Source organism: Acomys minous, assembly GCF_964271855.1.
Source record: "Acomys minous genome assembly, chromosome: 4".
NCBI lineage: Eukaryota > Metazoa > Chordata > Mammalia > Rodentia > Muridae > Acomys > Acomys minous.
Window position 1 is genome coordinate 108,637,413 of NC_140486.1, and position 19,038 is coordinate 108,656,450.

The 19,038-nt window shown below is 41.2% G+C and overlaps 1 protein-coding gene across 8 annotated transcripts in view; it reads right to left on the reverse strand.

Annotated features, from left to right (window-relative positions):
* The window catches only part of PIKFYVE (phosphoinositide kinase, FYVE-type zinc finger containing), a gene marked incomplete at its 3' end in the record, with an annotated part of 93,773 nt that extends 75,205 nt beyond the window's left edge, over positions 1–18,568 (reverse strand). For 4 of the 8 annotated variants that reach the window (XM_084778079.1, XM_084778078.1, XM_084778074.1 and 1 more), the window contains exons 1-7: positions 18,375–18,514; positions 14,784–14,964; positions 12,357–12,506; positions 12,083–12,118; positions 8,588–8,706; positions 7,620–7,791; positions 2,161–2,368 (exon numbers count right to left, since the gene is read on the reverse strand). In XM_084778079.1, coding sequence (XP_084634205.1) covers positions 2,161–2,368; positions 7,620–7,791; positions 8,588–8,706; positions 12,083–12,118; positions 12,357–12,506; positions 14,784–14,955 — 857 coding nt within the window. In that variant the 5' untranslated portion in view covers positions 14,956–14,964; positions 18,375–18,514. Of the gene's footprint in view, positions 1–2,160; positions 2,369–7,619; positions 7,792–8,587; positions 8,707–12,082; positions 12,119–12,356; positions 12,507–14,783; positions 14,965–18,374 lie in introns of all 8 variants that reach the window. The other 4 variants (XM_084778080.1, XM_084778076.1, XM_084778075.1 and 1 more) reach the window with 3 other exon arrangements.
* Positions 18,569–19,038: the final 470 nt, after the last annotated feature.

Here is a 19,038-nt window from a genome sequence, read left to right on the forward strand (position 1 = left end):
AGCACAGCTCTACATCCCTTACTACTGGGTTCATTACTTAAGCTTTCTGAACTTTAGCACTTACATCTGTCAAAAAAGAAAAAGTATTTCCTACCAAAAGGATGTGATGACTTAATGGAATATGAGACTGTTAACATAGAGCCTAAAACTGAACTAGTACTCGATCTCTGAGGTCCATCTTATGTCTCTCATTTGTTTTATTAAGTCACACTTGTCAATTCAGAGCTGGACAATACACAAATACAAGGCATTGCTAATTAAAATAATTAAAAAGGTGAAAATCTAATCTCCATAATATTTTGGTAAATACAGAATCAATTACGTTCATAAAATATAAAGCAAAATATAACTGTGACGCTACAAACATCAAAAGACCCATCAAGCAACTTAAGAAAAAACTCAACTATGACTACTTTGAAGTGCCTGTGTTCTCCTACCCAGTACCATGCGTTTCCCTAAACCAAAGGTAACCAGTATTATAAATTTTATGTTTATCACCTTTTTTTGTTTTATTTGTTTTTTGAAACAGTGTTTCTCTGTGTAGCCTTGGGTGTCCTGGACTCACTTTGTAGACCAGGCTGGCCTTGAACTCACAGAGATCCTCCTGCCTCTGCCTCCCTGAGAACTAGGATCACAGGCATGGACCACTGCACCCAGCTAATCACTATTATGATTAATCTTGGCTGTCCATCAGCACTGGCACAATCTCCAGGCACATCTGTGCAGGATTATCTAGATTAGAGTAACTGAAGTGGAAAGACCATGTGGGTAGTATCACCTCATACACTGGGCCCCACACTCAATGAAGGGGGCAATGGAGCTGAGCACAGCACTCAGCGCTCTCTTGTTTCTTGCCTGTGGACTAGCACCTCCTCTTCTTGCTGTCACCCATACCTTCCCTGCCACGAGGGACTGCACCCCTCAACTGTAAACTGAAACGAGCCCTCTCTTCTGTAAGTTGCTTCTGTTGGGCATTTTGTTAGAGCAACAAGACAAATAACTAATAACCACAGCATTTATATCCCTGGGCATTTGCCATCATTTATATATTTCTGAACATTATATAAATAGAATCTTAGTGCATATATGGTTTGTGACTTTCTTTTTTACTCTATGCCTGCGTTAACATATGCTGAATGTAGTTGTATTCATTTCTTTCTTTTTAGATATACAATATACTAATTCTTCTCTTTGTTAAGAAGTAACTAAGAAAATTACTCACCAGAAAATGTTAGTTAAACTGAGTGTGGTGGTGGCACAAGTCTTTAATTCCAGCATTTGGGAGGCAGAAGCAGGTGGATCTCTGTGAGTTAGAGGATAGGTTGGTCTACATAGTGAGTTTCAGGACAGCCATAACTACACACAGACACCCTGCCTCAGCCTCAAAACAAACAAACACAACAACAACAACAAAGGAAAAGTTAGTTAAAACTCTAAGTTCATTGACATGGGAAAAATAGGGATTATGTGTAAAAAGATTATTCCACTAAAGAAAATATCAGAAACTGATGAACCTAGGATTCCAATGTAAAGAATTCTAGGTAACTTCCAAAGAAGTGTATATATCTACAATCTGCCAGCAAAGCATATGCAGACATAAACACATCAAATACTCCTTTAGAAGGAAAAAAAAATCTGAACGTATTTGGAAACAAATACAGATCTTAGGAATTACTAACATCAATGGCTTCTGTTGCCTATTCAACCAACTGCATGCACGTGCCACATATTTGTTCTCGGTTCCAGTAGAATAGCAAATTTAAGAAAGATATAAAAACTCTCCCCTCGTGTACTTATATTTGAATGTTAATATAATCACTATCCATAAACATCTATTATCCTTCTGTACATTATCTGGAAAAGATAGTAAATTTGCAGGTAACAAAAAGAAATAAACAGGGGCTGGAGAGATGGCTCAGCAGTTAAGAGCACTGCCTACTCTTCTAAAGGTCCTGAGTTCAATTCCCAGCAATGACATGGTGGCTCACTACCATCTATACTGGGATCTGATGCCCTCTTCTGGCATGCAGGTGTACATGAAGATTGGGCACTCATACATAAAGTAAATAAATATTTTTTAAAAAGAAATGAAAATGAAAAACAGGCCACAGGACTAAGCATTTCTCGAGTTTAAATCAAATCATGTTCAAGTGACAGTACCTTTGCCAGGCTAAATCCTCCTCTAAGAATATGTTACGACTGGCTTTTCTACTCCCAACAGGTGTCCGAGGTTCACTTGGATCAAGTATAGACACAGAGCACGCTGAGTCGGAAAGAGCATTCAGGTCCTCGCCAATGGAATTACTGTCTGTGGAATGAGCGTAACTTAAGGCTATTTTTCTACAGTACGTGCATGCTCGGAGGTCTCCTAGAAGGAGAAATAATAAGAATTATAAGAAATAATAAGAAATATCACTTAATAAAATATTTCAAATCTTTGTGTTAATGCACACTTTAATAGAAAAGAAGTGCCTTCAAGTGAAGATCTACAAAAAGACTTTTTAAATAAATGAGACAAGGGCTGGCTCTGCTGTCATGGTAGATTTATTACTACAATAATTCATCCAAGCATCCCAATTACTTCAAATATCTATAACAGGTAGGAAAATTTAACCCAATAATAGTAACAGAAAATCATGGCTGTAAGAATATTCTCCCCCCCCCCCCCCCCCCCGCCAGGAGTGGTGGCGTACGCCTTTAATCCTAGCCCTCAAGAGGCATTAGCAGGCGGATCGCTGTGAGTTCAAGGCCAGCCTGGTCTACAAGGCGAGTCCTGGACAGTCAGAGCTACACAGAGAGAATCCTGTCTCGAAAAACAAACAAAATCATTTTTTTAAAAATGTATTCATGCAAAGAGGGATCTAACAGAGGCAGATAAAAAATAAGGTAGAAAAATAAGGTAGACCTGATGTTTCTATAACATTCCTTCTTTCAGTGAAAAAAAAGATTTCAATATAGTAAATAACTAACACACCAAAAACAACCTGTTTTCCAGAGGCAACAAGTAGGGAGGGAAAGACACTAAGGTCTTCCCTCGTGAAGCCCTGGAGAATGGTCTCCACAACAGCGCACTGTTTTCTGTTTTGGGGTTTTGGGGGGGGGGGGTGTTGTTGTTTGTTTTGGTTGGTTGGTTTTTCGAGGCAGGGTTTCTCTGTGTAGTCTTGGCTGTCCTGGACTCTCTTTGAAGACCAGGCTGGCCTCAAACTCACAGACATCTGCCTGCCTCTGCCTCCCAAGTGCTGGGATTACAGGCGTGCGCTGCCCCGCCCAGCTCAGAATAGTGTACATTTTTTAAATTTAAAAAACCCTTGAGAACCTCATAGAGGAGTACTGTATTTTCATCATTTCCGCTCCTCCCTCCCCACATCCCATGTCCCTCAACTCCCTCTCAGAACAATGACTCTTCTTTAATTACTCTTACACACACACACACACACACACAAACCCAGCCTGATGTATTCAGTGTTGTTTGCATGTGTTCAGGACTGACCAATTAGATAACCTATGAGGGGGCCTGGCCTGGCCTGAGGAAGACTAATTCCCCCTCTCTCAGCCGCCATGCAGCTCTTCATCTAGGCATAGGGAATATATATAAGATTCCGGAGGCAGAGGCAGGCAGATCGCTCTGAGTTCGAGGCCAGCCTGGTCTCCAAAGTGAGTCTAGGACAGCCAAGATAACATAGAGAAACCCTGTTTCGAAAAACAAAACAAAAACAAACAAACAAAAAAAAAAAGATTTACTCCATCTACTAGTGTACAGTTTAAAACTAATGGACTTACATATAATATGACATATAGGAATAAAACTAAAAGAAACATTCATAGTGAAATGGACATGAAATGTTCTAACAAAGAGTGTGGCTAAGTGACAGAGTGCTTGCCTAGAGTGCATGAAGCCCTGACTTCAACCTGTAACACCACAGAGATAGTTCCTTGGAGGACAAACAGGGTTCCTTAATACTCTAAACCTGTTTTTTAGGACACAGTCCTGTCCCAAAATAAGTTCCATTTCTACCTCATTTTTATAAAACAGTTTTGTGTGACTCCATAATAATTTGGTGTGCTAAAAGGCAAAATACACCATGTGCCACCTGACATTTTAGTTAACAACAGGCCACACTATACACCAGTGGTTTTGTAAGATTATAGTGGGCCTAAAAATTTCTTATTGCCTGCTGCAATAGCCATCATAATGTTATAGGTAGCATATTATTCCCATTTTTGCTGAGGTTCATTTAAATAAATCTACTGATCTGTAAGTCACAAAACCATAAGGCACATAATCATAAAAATTGATTTATGAATATAAATAGCACTTGATGATGAATAACTATGTCACTAGTTTCTATCTTTACTATGCTATATTTTTAATCAATTTTTTTCTACTTACTAAAAAAAGAGCTTACTGTTTTGAGGGCCCATGTTGGTACTTGGAAGACTACAGAAGCACAGCCTGGGCAACAGAGTAAGTACCACAATCTTAAACACGAGACAAGTTGCACATGGTAGCATACACCTGGTACATGGAGGTGGAAAATAAGGCCTTCTGGTAGGTGGGGGCAACAGGATGAGGCCTTCAGGAATCGGCTGGGAGGCATGACACTGGGGCTCAAGTACCAGGAGGAAAAGGTGTGTCTGATGGACGTTCTTCAATGAATGAAAGCTTTGTGGTCAGGCCGGCTGTTTCATGACTTGATAATGTCAGTTTTGCTAAAGAGGAGACCATTTCCTGCCATTACAGATTTTACAGTTCACTGGCAGCAACTTACTACCTAGTTACTCCCAAGGATACACTATGACTCACACAAGGACAAAAGTTCCTAGGGATGCAGTTCTCAGAATTTAGCCAACCAAGTATCAAGATTATATATAACTTTAACTGATCACTAAATAACTTGTTATTTACTAATTCTATGTCAATTATACTTTCTCATTAATATTAAAAAATCTGAAGTGATACAAAATATTTCTAAAAGTTCAATGTACTATATTTTGCCATAAATTACTAACAAGTATACTAAACTAACTTTTATTGCCTCCTTTTATAATTGCAGTGCTTGGGGAGGCAGAAGCAAGCAAATCTCTGTGAGTTCCAGGCCAGCCTGGTCTACAACGTGAGTCCAAGACAGTCAAGGATACACAGAGAAACCCTGTCTCAAAAAACCAAAAAATAATAACTATTGTTATTATTATTATATGTCTGTTTTATCAAGATATATATGTATATACATATATATATAAGTAAAACATCACTAATTCCTAACATTACAACTTAGTAGATGACATCTATTCAAACTCAATAAAGAAAAATACATCCAGCTAGGCAGTGGTGGCACACGCCTTTAATCTCAGCATTTGGGAAGCAGAAGCAGGTGGATCGCTGTGAGTTCGAGGCCAGCCTGGTCTACAGAGTGAGTCCCGGATAGCCAAGGCTACACAGAGAAACACTGTCTGCAAAAACCAAAAAGAAAAAAGAAAAATGCACCCATTTCAATCAGAACTCAGGAAACAGTAACAAGACAAAGTGAACTTCAGTTTAGGTTAAATAAAAGCACTATGATAATCACTACCACTGACCAAAATGGACTACAGTAAGGAAGTGAAACTTCTATCTGCAGAAAGACCATCAATTTTACCACAGCAAAGGCTAAGCTAGACTATAAAGAATAAATTCCTTTAACCAGTCAACCGTTAAAACTAAAGCAGAGGCAGCCTCACCACAGAAGCTTTCAGTACATGAAGAATGTTCATTCACCGGCCAAGGACTGATGAACACATGCTAGAATTGTGAGACATGTCCTCACCATCACAGAATGTATAGTTCACTGGAGGCAACCGACACATATGTAAGTAAAAACCATATGATAAATGCAAGTATTACTGCAATTACCACCAATAATAGCAGCTTAATTTTCTGCATAAAATTCATTGATTTTTCTTTTCTATTTTTTGAGACTATGTCTCACTACATAGACCACGGTGGCCTCAAGCTCAGAGAGATCTACCTATCTCTGCCTCTTGAGTCTGGGCTTAAAGGAGTGTGCCACCACACATATGTATAAATAGTCAGGTATTTTATATGTATTCAGGGTATAAGTGTGTAACTGTCAAACACATATTTTCCACTTGCAAGGGCTACTCTTAAGTTAAGCCCTAAACAAAGTTTTGGTCAAACACTAGGGTTGAAGCTCACTTGGCTTCCCTGTTTTTCCAGTGTTACTAGCACTTATGGCTAACTTTAAGTACAGCAGATTACCATCCACAGTATGACTCTCAGCCAATCAGCTGAGGATTCAAGCACAAAGATTAGTCTCCAAAATCAAAAAACTTCTGTCTCAGCACTGTCAGATGGAAACCCTAGTTTCTGCCCTGCTGACCAGCCCTGCTAACTTCAGACTTCCCGGCTGCACAAGCATTTGAGTCGGTTCCTTGACTACAGGTAAACCTGTCGCCCCACCCATTGGTTCCATTCCTCCAGAGACCCCGAACAGATCCAGATCCAGGGCAAGAACACTTTTATAGACACAATATCTTAGGGATAAGTTTCCTGAATTGGCTCTGAAACTGGTTCTCTAATTAGATTCCATTTAAACACATTAATGAAAGGGCTAGAGAGATGTCTCAGTGGTTAAGAGCACTTGTTGCTCTTGAACAGGACACGGGTTCAATTCCCAGAACCATCCATGACTCCAGCCCCAGGGGATCCAATCCCGTCTTCTGACTTCTGTGAACACTCAACACATAGTTGGTGCACAGACATACTTGCAAGCAAAACACATAAAATAGAATACAGCCAAGCGTGATAGCACACCTTTAACCCAAGCATTCAGGAGGCAGAGGCAGGTGGATCGCTGTGAGTTGAAGGCCAGCCTGGTCTACAAAGCAAGTCCAGAACAGCCAAGGCTACCACAGAAGGAAAAAAAAAAAAAAAGATCATCTTATAGTAATTAAAATAACATGAGAAACATGTTAAGCACCTTCTCTTGAGCTGAGGATGTAACATTGCCTAAATGCAAAAGGTTCCGGGTTTGATACCCAGTATCATAAACAAACAAACAAATACATAAATAAAATTTTAAGCTGCCAGGGTGGTGATGCATCTCTGGATACCAGCACTTGTACAACTAAGACAGGAAGAGTATAAGGTCAAGACTAGTTGAAGAAAAACAAAAACAGTCCCTACCTTCCACTCCCAAATCACTGCATAAATCCACTTGCCATTGTTCAACATCCTTGAACTTTCCCCATTAATACAATTTCACTACATTCCCATTGAAAGAATATGAATAAAACACAATTTGCCAACTATCATGTAAGTCAGGGCAACCTTTACTTTGGGAATAAAAACTTTATGGAAGCATAAATTTAAAACTATGTTGCTATAGATTTTTAAATCTAGATTTTTACTCTAGTTATTTATGAATATTCTCACCTCTTCTACTATTCAAACAGAAGTTCTTAAAATCAGAGCTGTGTCTCACTCTTTCTTGCTATTATACCCCACTACCTTAGAAATAAAGTCCAATTTTTTTAAATGGCTTAATTAATTAATTAATGGCCTTCTATTTAACTATTTCATAATTTGACTTTTAAATATGCTATCAAGGAAATGCATTTACCTGTATAACCCATAAATTTTCCAGGGATTTCTTGATTACAACAACGACTGCAGAAAATCTGCCCACACAGCCTGCAGTGGTGTCTGCGCCTAAAGGTTGTAAATTTTTCACTGCAGTCATAGCACTCCTTACATTGGCTATCTGGCATCCAATATTGCTTCAGGTCACTGTCCTACAACAACAAAAATAAGTGATGGGGTCTTAAAAATGAGTAGTAAGTTGCAATGGTAAATGAAATCTTAGATGCTGTCTTTTGCAGATGGCCAGCTAGTTCTAAAACTCAGATGGAATGCAACAGGTTAAAATGACCAAGATAATATTGAAGAAAAAAAACTGGACTTATAATCACTTGATAACAGCACTTATGCTAAACCTATAATAACTTCAGACAGAGTATTAAGTACAAGGACACACAGAACATGGGACTGTGGTGTAAGAGAGAGTGGCACACTCACAACACTCTACAGGGACTATAGTGTATGCTCACAAAACTATACGGACTTAGGATGAGTTATAATACAACCCTGACATCTAGGGGACAAAAGGAAGCCTGAGGCTGGGCGGAGTGCTGCACGCCTGCAAACCAAACACTCGGGGAGGCAGAGGCAGGTGGAACGCTGTGAGTTTGAGGTCAGCCCAATCTACAAAACAAGTTCAGGACAGCCAAGGCTACACAGAGAAACCCTGTCTTGAAAAAAAAAAAAAAAACTCAAAACCTGAGCCCTACTTATGAACAAAAACAATAAAGTTTGTTGAAGCAACGACAGATGAGAATATGTACTAACCTTGGCCTAATAAACCAACACTGAATAGAAAGGAAAAAAAATTAAGAATTTGTATGTGAAACTCTGTCCAGAATCAGAGGAAGTAGTAAACTTCCATTCAAGTGACACATGCCATTGTCAATGGGGATGGCATGACTTCCTTGAGTGCTTAATAAAACATCTCCCACAGGCCCTCAACAGTACCTGGCTTTTCCCTTCCATGATTTCCTTGAGCCGTTTCAATACTGTGCTGAGGCTCCGAAGCTGAACAGCTGTTCGTGGGTCATGACCTCCAAAGGCTGGTTCTGCTTTCCTTCTGGAGTCTGAGTCAGATTTAAAAAAAAAGAACTGAATTTTAATAGTTTCTAGTAACCATATCAAATCAAGCATTCTGTGTGGTGTGGTGTGAGGTGTGTGTGTGTATGTGCGTGCGTGTGTGTGTGCGCGCTATATATAATACAAATCATCCCTATTGTCAGCATGCATATGTTCTCCAAGCCATTAATTCTGATTGAGAATTAAAACTGATCTTTATCAAGAGTAAGAAGTTGAAAAACATCTTATTACATATGAACCACTATTTTACATGCACTTAAGTGCTACAAAAAAACTCTCTGAAATAGCTGGTGGTTTTGAGGGTTGAAATGGAAGCATCACTTGCATGCCCAGAATTCATTAATGATTTCTTGCACACTTTATTCCAGCCAAATAAATAATAGACACCTGACAGACACTGAACAGAAGAAAGGCAATCCCAGAGGGTTAGTTTAAGATGGATTCAAAAGTCAAATAGGTAAGCAATAGGACCAAACTGTTCATGTCTACAGAACGACACTGGATAAACCAGCCCTCCAAAGATGCCAGCAAGCGTTGCAGGAGATCCAGGATGGCAAAAAAAATGACCAATATCCAAGCAGATTAAACTATCAAAGTTCTAACTCTCCCTTGCACCCACACCCACACTCACCACCTCCTCAAGCCTGCAATTGCACACTGGAAGAGATCACTTACATTTGCAGTAACAATATAAGCCACATCCACTAATAATAAAACAAGCCCAAATTCTAGCTTTGTAATCAGAATGGAGTAGGACTACCATAGTTACCACCTATTCTTTTCTTATTGAAGACCAAAATCACAAATGAAGTATCTAGTTATTCTTGGATACAGCAGTTTCAAAAATCTTTGGGGAAAATGAAGGTGGCTTGACAGAAAAGGATGAGCATCCTTATTAGTTTAAGCACATTAACCATTTATACTAACAACCTATGGGGTCCCCCTAATTTACATAATTCCTCTCCATCTCATTTTTACATTCCAAGGTTTCAGTTACCCTCAGTCACTTAGTCTGAAAATATTAACATCTGTCTTAGCTCAAGGGAAGCAGACTACATTCACATGACTTAATTATACTGTTGCAACTGGGCTAGTTTAGTATTGCTGTTATTAATCTCTTGGTATAATTTATAAAGTAAACTTTATTATAGGTTTCAATGTACACTTTGAAACTGCCTAGCGTATTAGTCATCTACTTGGAGATCTAGAAGATATGTCCTATAGAGAAGGTAAATTACTATAAAATGGAAAATATCCCACTTTGCATCTCTCTCACTATTTGCTGGTTTTCTAATAGGTACTTTGTTTTGGTTGGGTGGGGAGAAAATAGGGCTTGCAAAGAATGAACAATTGATAAATGCATCAAAATTTCTTTCTTTCTTTCTTTCTTTCTTTTTTTTTTTTTTTTTTTTTTTTTCTTTTTGGTTTTTCAAGGTAGGATTTCTCTTGTAGTCCTGGCCTTGCTTTGTAGACCAGGCTGGCCTCGAACTCACAAGAGATCCACCTGCCTCTGCCTCCCCAGTGCTGGGATTAAAGGCGTGTGCCACCACATCCGGCTGCTCAAAAGTTCTTAAGGCAGTTTAACCACTAAAATAACGCCTCATCTAAACTACAATTATCTTAATTGCAGCAAATACCTCAGATATACTGTTACTAACACATATTACAACAACTAAATTTTGTGGGGGAGTCTCAAAAATTATTAAAAAATAGACTCCACAGTAGGGAGTGGTCCATGCCTGGTAATCTCAGCACTCTGGGAGGCTGGATCTCTGTGAGTTTGAGGCCAGTCTGGTTTACAAAGTAAGTCCAGGACAGCCAGGGCTACACAGAGAAACCCTGTCTCGAAAAACCTGTGAAGTCTTTTGTACTCAGCTGCTTGGAAAAGAAGAGTATTAATATCTTCCTCCATTGGGAAAGTATGAGCAGTGAGACCCTGCTTGACCTCGGTGAAAGAGATGACTGCCCCTACACATATAACGTTAGCTACTGCTTATGCAAAATGGATGCTAGAAATCAAACAACTTCCCTAAGATAGGAGAACTGCCAAACTGTAGAATTAGATGCTTAGTGAGGAAAAAAAAACGTATCTGACTAAACAGTCCCAAACTTCTGAGGTTCAAAGGCCTCCCAGGTAAAACCCAAGGAGTGGGCCCGGTAGACAGAAAGGAAAGCAGGAATCACAGTGAACGAAGAAGTAGTTCAAATTTATCATAACAACAAAAGCAAACTTTGGCTACCTACATCTCTGCAACCCCTGGCAGACTGGAGTCCAGTCCAAGCCCTCAATTTTACAAGTGAGGAAATTCAGGCTGCTCTTTGACCCATTTCTCCATCCACCCTCTGCAGCAAAGGATAGCTTAGCATTAGGCGAAAAACTAATTGCTGAGTTCAACAAGGGAAAGGAAATAAATAAAAGCTTCCACATAAAAACGTTTTAATTCAGCATAGGATTTAGTCAGATTATCACCCTCAAACATTAACAGTGTTGCCATGGGGGCAGGTTTCGCTGCTCTAATGTGTTTTTGCTACTTTCTCTAAGATAGGGTCTCACTGTGTAGCCTGCACTGGTCTGGAACCTGCTAATGTTTCCTGGCTGACTAAGCCTGCAATCCTCCTGCCTCATCCCCCTAAGCCAGGGGTCAGGTTTAAGAACTAAGGGAAGTTTAATAAGGTTAAGGATGAACTTGGATCATCTGGGCTGAAGAAAGTTCTCTGCCCCATCTCCCAGCTCTTCCTTTCAAAATGATACAACCTGGGCTGAGGCGGCTGCTAAGGTGGCTAAGATGTGGGGGTGACACAGCCAGCTGTTCTGGGCCTTCAGCAAAACCTCCTCTTTTATTCTTCTTCCACCTCCTTCTAGTAAGAAATGCCTCAACAATCAATAGAATTTCCTTCTGCCAACCACCACAACTACTGGCCACTCAAGTATCTCACGGAAGGGAGTGAACAGGCAGGACAGATATGGGCTTTAGGGACGCTTGAGTCCCAACGCTACAACCTCTCTTCCCCATGGAATCACTACCACGGCCCTTCCATCACCTGGAGCTGAGCAAACCACTTCCCTGAGCTTAGCGGGCTAACAGCAGTAAAACAAGCCGCCTCCAGCTGGTCCCTCAGATCCCCAGGCTACAGCCATCAGAAGAGCATGAAAACGAATGAGGTGACCATGTAGAACAAGATGAAAAACAAGCTGGAACCGGGCACCCAGCCACACGGACAGTGTGCACCCCAACGAAGACAGAGGCCAAGAGCAATGAGCAATGGAGTCTGACAGTGTCCTGCAGCCAGCGGCATGCACATCACCCTCCATTAGCATTCCAAGAATAGGTGCAAAATCCCATCTGTAAAGCTGGGACTAACCTGTGCTCTCCTGGGGATGTGGCAAAGTGTTCTCTGCTGAAACCCAAGCAAGCAATTAATCAAAATTCAGTCAAGGCATCAGTGCTTACATAATAGAAGTTTAATGACATGATGAAGAATGTTCCAGGTGTTGAAAAATACTTTTATCACCTAAGTAAGTTTTATTTATTCTACAGAGTACTTGACTGCTCCAAGTAACAGGAACAGTCAGCATATAACCTAGAACACATAATGATGAAAATTCACACACAAAGAGGAATAAATGCTGTTTTACCTAACACTGAAGAGCGCCGCTGGAGTTCCTCATTGAGCTGCTTTTTATAAGGTACGGGAGACCTCACAGACTGTGTCCTTGAAGGGAGCTGTGGGCTGGACCAACCTGCACTCGGAGACTGCTGCTCTCCTTGGCTTCCGTCTCCTCTCTCTGTCATAAGGGTGTCACAAAGGAAACTTGGTATTACTTGAAAACCTAAGGCTTGGAGTTCCATGAGGAGAAGGTGACAGATAAGACACTTCAGACACTATGTTCATGTATTATATTCATGACTGAGTATGTACTGCTCCTGCAAAGGAGCCTAGTTCACCCATGCCAGGCAGCTCCTAACCACCTGGAGCTCTGATCCTCTTCTCACCTCCTCAGGTGCTCACACATAAAACATATGCATACACATAACTGAAAGTGAAAAGAAACCCTTTTTAATTTTAAAATATTTTAAAGAAAAAGTAGCTGGGCGTGGTGGCGCATGCCTTTAATCCCAGCACTCGGAAGGCAGAGGCAGGTGGATCGCTGTGAGTTCGAGGCCAGCCTGATCTATAAAGTGAGTCCAGGACAGCCCAGGCTACACAGTAAAACCATGTCTCAGAAAAAAAAGAAGAAGTAAAAAACCAAGATGAAATTACATTCCAATGATATACATATATTGTTTGGTTTTCTTTTTTTTTTTAAGTTATTTTAATATTTATTTATTTATACTTTTTTATGTATATAGGTATTCTGTCTACATGTACATACGCACACGAGAAGACAGTATCAGACAGGTGCTAGCTGCCATGTGGGTGCTGAGAATTGAACCCAGGACCTTTGGAAGAGCAGTGAGTGCTCTTAACCACTGAGCCATCTCTTCAACCTATGGTTTACTTTTCATTTGAAATTTTTTAAGCACACTAAAGGAAATACAATTGCCAACCTTACACAAAATCTTGACCTTTTTAATCAGTTTAATGGGAGAGTTTTCTCTTTGTTATTCAAACAGTGCCCAGCACAGCAGGTGCTAAAAGCCTTCCTAAGTATATAAAGATTATTTACTATATTATGACACTAAATGTAAAATATTATCTTGGATAACAAAACTGTTAGTAAAATTGAGCTAGTTCTATTAAAATTTCTACTTAAGGCCACATGTGGTGGCATATACCATTAATCCCAGGACTAAAAGGTAGAGGCAGGCAGGTCTTTTTGAGTTTGAGGCCAGCTTACATAGGAAGTTTACATAGGAAGTTCCAGTTAAGACCCTATTTCCAAAAAAAGAAAAGAAAGAAAGAAAGAAAAGAAAAAAGAAAAAGAAAGAAAGCCAGGCACACCTTTAATCCCAGCACTTGGGAGGCAGAGGCAGGCAGATCCCTGTGAGTTCAAGGCTAGCCTGGTCTATAAAGTGAGTCTAGGACAGTCAAGGCTACACAGAGAAACCCTGTCTCAAAAGAAAGAAAGAAAGGTCTACTGAGTGAAACTGCCAAATCCCATCAAGGTCCTAAAAACAAGAATATCTTCTAACACATTTCAAACAATAAAGACAAATGATTGAGGCATGGTAACTCATTCCTGCAATCCTAGCTCTCGGGAGACTAATGCATAAAGATGGCCTCATGTCCAAGGCTACCACAGTATTTTGCAAGTCAGCCTAGGCTAAAAAATAAGCCGTATTTTTGAGCCATGTCTCAAAAGAAAAGTGGGGGTGGGGGGATGGGAGGGGAAGGCAGAGGGGGCAGCAAATTAAGGGATCCTGGCTTTTTAAAATCTGGTTTAAAAAAAAACAAACAACATAATATTCAATAACTTATTTTTAAATTATCTGATCATTTATTTGATATCATTTACAACTCAATCTAATGATTGTAAGCCTCAATATGCCTGCTGAAACCTTCTACGTTTTGAAATATATAAACCAGGTATTGTTCTGTTTACTTTATTGCTTTAATTAAAATCTTTTTGTTACTAACACCCTCCTCAAAATGAATTCATTCTGTAAGCTTGACTAACTTGAAGCACATTAACAGAAAATATGTGAGGAAAAAAATGCCTTCCCCCTCCCCAACTCTGGTTTTTTGAGTCAGGGTTTCTCTGTGTAACCTTGGCTGTCCTGGACTCAACTATGTAGACCAGGCTGACCTTGAACTCACAGAGATCTGCCTGCCTCTGCCTCCTGAGTGCTGGGATTAAAGGTGTGCGCCACTACACTCAGTGTATGCTTTCTCTTTTAAAAGACCTCCTTGACTACTTTAAATTCAATTCACACAAATAATTAATCAGAATATAGTGAAATGCTATGTTATCTTTTCCATCTTAGACAGAAAGACTTGGTGACCTAAGATTAAAGCTAGCACCTTGTTAATGTTTCACTTCCTTGCAATCACACAGCATGACACCACAGAAAGGAACAGAGAATCAAAACTGCACTTTCTGATTTTTAGAACTAAATCTTACCTTTGTTAAAACGAAAAAGGTTTACAAAAGAACTATATGCTGACTTGAAGGGGGGCTCATCCTGGTCAGGAGTCAGTGGCTTAAAGTGAGTGAGATGAGAAGGGCTCGCAGGCGAGCGCGGAGGACCGTCAGCGGCGTGCAGCGGCGGGGAGCTCTTATCATCTGTGGCCATCTCATGAGTCTGCAAGGAAAGGGGGACTGGGATAAGAGAGGGTCCGGAAACATCTGAAAAACAGACAAATATCCTGACAGCCACACTGTGTGACAATCCTTATCAATAAAGAGTAAGGAAACCTACCTTCAAATAATCTAATTCAGGCTTAAAAAAAAAAACACTGCTGTCTAGATGAAAAGAGCCTCAACACTTAAATCCATGGTTACATGGCCAAGCTAATTTTAAATATTACAGTTCTTATTACCCTTACAATTATAGTTAATTAAAAACTTGCATGTAAGGCATAAACATGAACAGACAAAAAAACTTTCCCATTATTTATATGTGTGCCCAAGGTCTCTTTGGAAAAAAATTATAACATTTTAAAGCTATAGAGGAAACTGACTTTATATAATACAAACTATTCACCCTTATTTTACTTATGTATCTCAAGAAAAGAAAATCAGTCACATTTTATGGCATGTCTATGTAATCTGAGCAAGTAGCTTTGGTAATGCTGCGACAAGTATTCAAATCAATAAACTGTCCACTCTTTCCTCTTACGCATATGAATTTGGGATTTCCACAACCGCCCTTTAAGCCTAAACTCATAAGACATTAAGGTAATGACCTTCTTAAAAGGTATTTTTGTTTACAAGTAACCAAGAAAGCATAACTGGTCAAAGCAATAAGTCTAGTCACCCAATCAAAGCTACAGAAAGGTACTGAGGCTCTTCCCCCTTATACTGAAAGCTTAAAGAGACGTGTCCTTAGCTGAGTCGGTCATTCTGTTGCTACGGCTTGTAATCTATATATACTTGACAAAGAAAGGAATTACATCTTCTATAAAGGTTTTCTCCTTCAAAATCACACCTATCCATTCAGTTTACTTTCCCAATACTCCTGGAAGTCACATAAGTAAGCTTTATCACTATGTTTAGGGGTTAGTCAACTAAGGTACACTGAACCTAAAACAATACTCCTTGGGTGGATCACAGAGACAGTAATAGACTTTGTGAGTGTTCTCCAAGTCTTGCCCCAAAATTCTCTGACAGTCTTCTATGGAAAAAAAAGAAAAAAGAAAGAAACAAACAAACAAACCAACAAACAAAAGCTAGCTCTTCACAGACTTCCAACTCTAGCCAACTGTATTCTCAGATTAGTGACGTCACTGAAGAGAACATTGAAACAGAAATGAAACCACTGCCTTGGGTGGGACTTTGGCAACAAGTGCTTACTGGAAGGGATGAGGAAGGAGAAGAGAAAGGCAGTGGAGTAGGGGGAAAGATGAAGGGAAAAGAGGAAGGACAGGGAAGGAGGGCCTCCAGGACCACATGAAGTACTGTCTCAGGGTCACTACTGCTGGGATGAAACGCCACAACCAAAGTAACTTCAGGAACAAAGGGTTTATTTGGTTTACACTTACAAATCATTGTTTATCATCAAAGATGGTCAGGACAAGAACTTAAACTGGACAGGAATCTGGAGGCAGGAGCTGATGCAGAGGCCATGGAGGGGTGCTGCTTACTGGCTTGCTCCTCATGGCTTGCTCAGCCTGCTTTCTTATAGAACCCAGGACCACCAGCCCAGGAATGGCACCGCCCTCAATGGGCTGGGCCTTCCCCATCAATCACTAATTAAGAAAATGCCCTCCAGGCTTGCTTATAGCCATCTTATGAAGGCATTTTCTCAGTTGAGCCTCTCTCCTCTCTGAAGATTCTAGCTTGTGTCAAGTTGGCATACAACTATCCAAACTGATGCCCCAGCATAAAGGATTAAGACAGTGACTCATCAAGTGACAACAAAAGCACAGCAATCAAGCTGCCTAAGGAATCTTAGAATTACTTCTAAAGGTCTTCTATATCCAGAACATTCATTAAGCTTTGGACATGTGAAGGTTAAAAAAAAAATTACCATGAAAACATACAGCAAGTGCAGTCTCCAAAACAAACTATAACTATATAGAATTAAACTTAATAATTACATGCCACCAGCATGCAAAAAAAATTACAACTCTGATTTTCAGCAGCATAATAACTTTATGCTGTAAAGCATGGCTCTTTCTGCATACATAATTAGAAATATCCACCTGCTTATGCAAAGACTTCTAGTGTCACCAACTGTTTGTCTCTTTTTATCCAAAGGCTGCATGGCATGGTATATGCAGACTTGCAATAAGTATCTTGGTGAAGCAAATCAGAAAACGAATCCAATATTAAAATGTAGAAAATAACGTGATTTATCAGCTCATATGAAAAATTCAGATGAAAATCCAAATGTAAGCCTAGTCATTTTCTAGGGTCAGTTTTTTTCTTAAATACAACTTGCGAACTTTTATCTATTAATGCAGGGCACCTGAATACAAGTAATGTTAGCTTCCATCAAGAAAGGGGTTTTGGGTTTTTTTTGTTTTGTTTTGTTTTTTTGTTTTGCTTTGTTTTGTCTTTTAACCCATGCACAACAGAAACACTAAAGGAGAACTGTGTGATTATCCCTGTAACTTTTCCAGAAAGGGGGGGAGGGGGCGCAGCAGTGGACTCAGGAAATAAAAATAGTCTTGCTTCTCAGAGAAGGCTGACCTTTGTTACATGCCTGAACCTAAGAAAAAGAAACTAACAATATCTCTCAGAGTTAAGAGTCCTAGAGAGACAGAGATCCAAATATATGGGAAACAAGATGGTGCAACCTGCTGGGTGCCTACCTCTTCAGAGCTGTCAACACCACTCCCAACACAAGATTCCCCGAATGAACCGACCCTTGACCATTTAACACATCACACACGTACGATATATACACAGCCATAACCTGCTTTATAGGGAATCTGCACCCTTCCTGAATGCCTTAAGAGCCTAAATGGGGAAGAAGACCCTAAATTCCTAAATGCATCCATCACGTTTCGTTTCCATCCTTTCTTGGGAACTTCTTGGGTAAGGGGAAATCAAGTCTCCTCCTCCTCCGCCTCCTCCACAGGATTAAAAAAAAAAAAAAAGACTAAATTGATGTGAAAAAGCCTCAAATGGCAGAAACAAGCGTTTAAGCGGATGGACACACACAAGCTTGGAATGGTCTCTGTGGGTCGGAACTTTCTTTTCCAACCGAGGGCTGCACCTAAGACTGAGCCCACCCCCTCAGAGAGGGCATGGTCCACTTCCGAAACAAGTTAGGCATTAGGAAAACAGAGGGGCGAGAGAACTTGCAGGGCGTCGAGGAAGCCTCTGCAGGGGGTGGCCCAGCCGGCTCCCGTCCCGTCCGGCCACACAGGACCGTGGGGAACTCAAAAGCCAGCCGGTTCCCCTGCAGGTCTTCCCCGCTCCCTCGGCCAAGCCTCGCCCGCAAAGCCTCAGGCCCTCGCCATCCCTCCCGCCGCGCTCCGCGACCCATGCCAGCCTTCCTCCCACTGAGCGCCCCGCCTGCCCACGCCACGCCGCCTCCATTACCTTCGCCTCCCGCCCCGGCCCCGCAGGCCTCCCGCTTCCCTGGCCTCCGCTTCCCCCGACTCGGCCCAGAGGCCGACACCGAACGCAGCAGCGCCGGCTAGCTCAGGCGGCCCGCGGTTGCGCCGACAAGCTTACGCGGTAGCTGCGGCTTCTCACTTCCGCCCACCACGCCGAGGCTCCGCCCAATCCCCCCTCCCAACCAATCATCAAGCGGAGCCTAGGTACGGCTCCGCCCACTACTCCCCGCCCTCCCGCCCTTCCGATCAGATGTTCAGGCGAAAAGAATCCAACCCAGAGAGTATCGTCCTAAGACAGCCTCTGCCTTCCCGAAGGAAGGGGGCGGAGGGTGACGGGGCGGGGGGAGTGGAGGATCCACCGTGCGCGTGAGCATCACGCGGCCGGGTCACTGGGTGATGAGCTGGGCACCGGACACCAGCCGGACTGCCGTTACCGTAAGTGTTCAACAGTGTGAGCACTCAACAATATGAGGCTGTCCTCGGAGTTCTCTTGGACCGGCGTTCACCTGTGTAACCCAGAGCGAATAGGCGGATAGCTTTCAGGGTATTTTCAGGACTCCGCCAAAACGGGCCATGTGACGAGTTTTATGTTGTAGCTAAAACTTATCAAGCCCCGATTTGCTCAGCTTGGTATTAACACGGCCCGT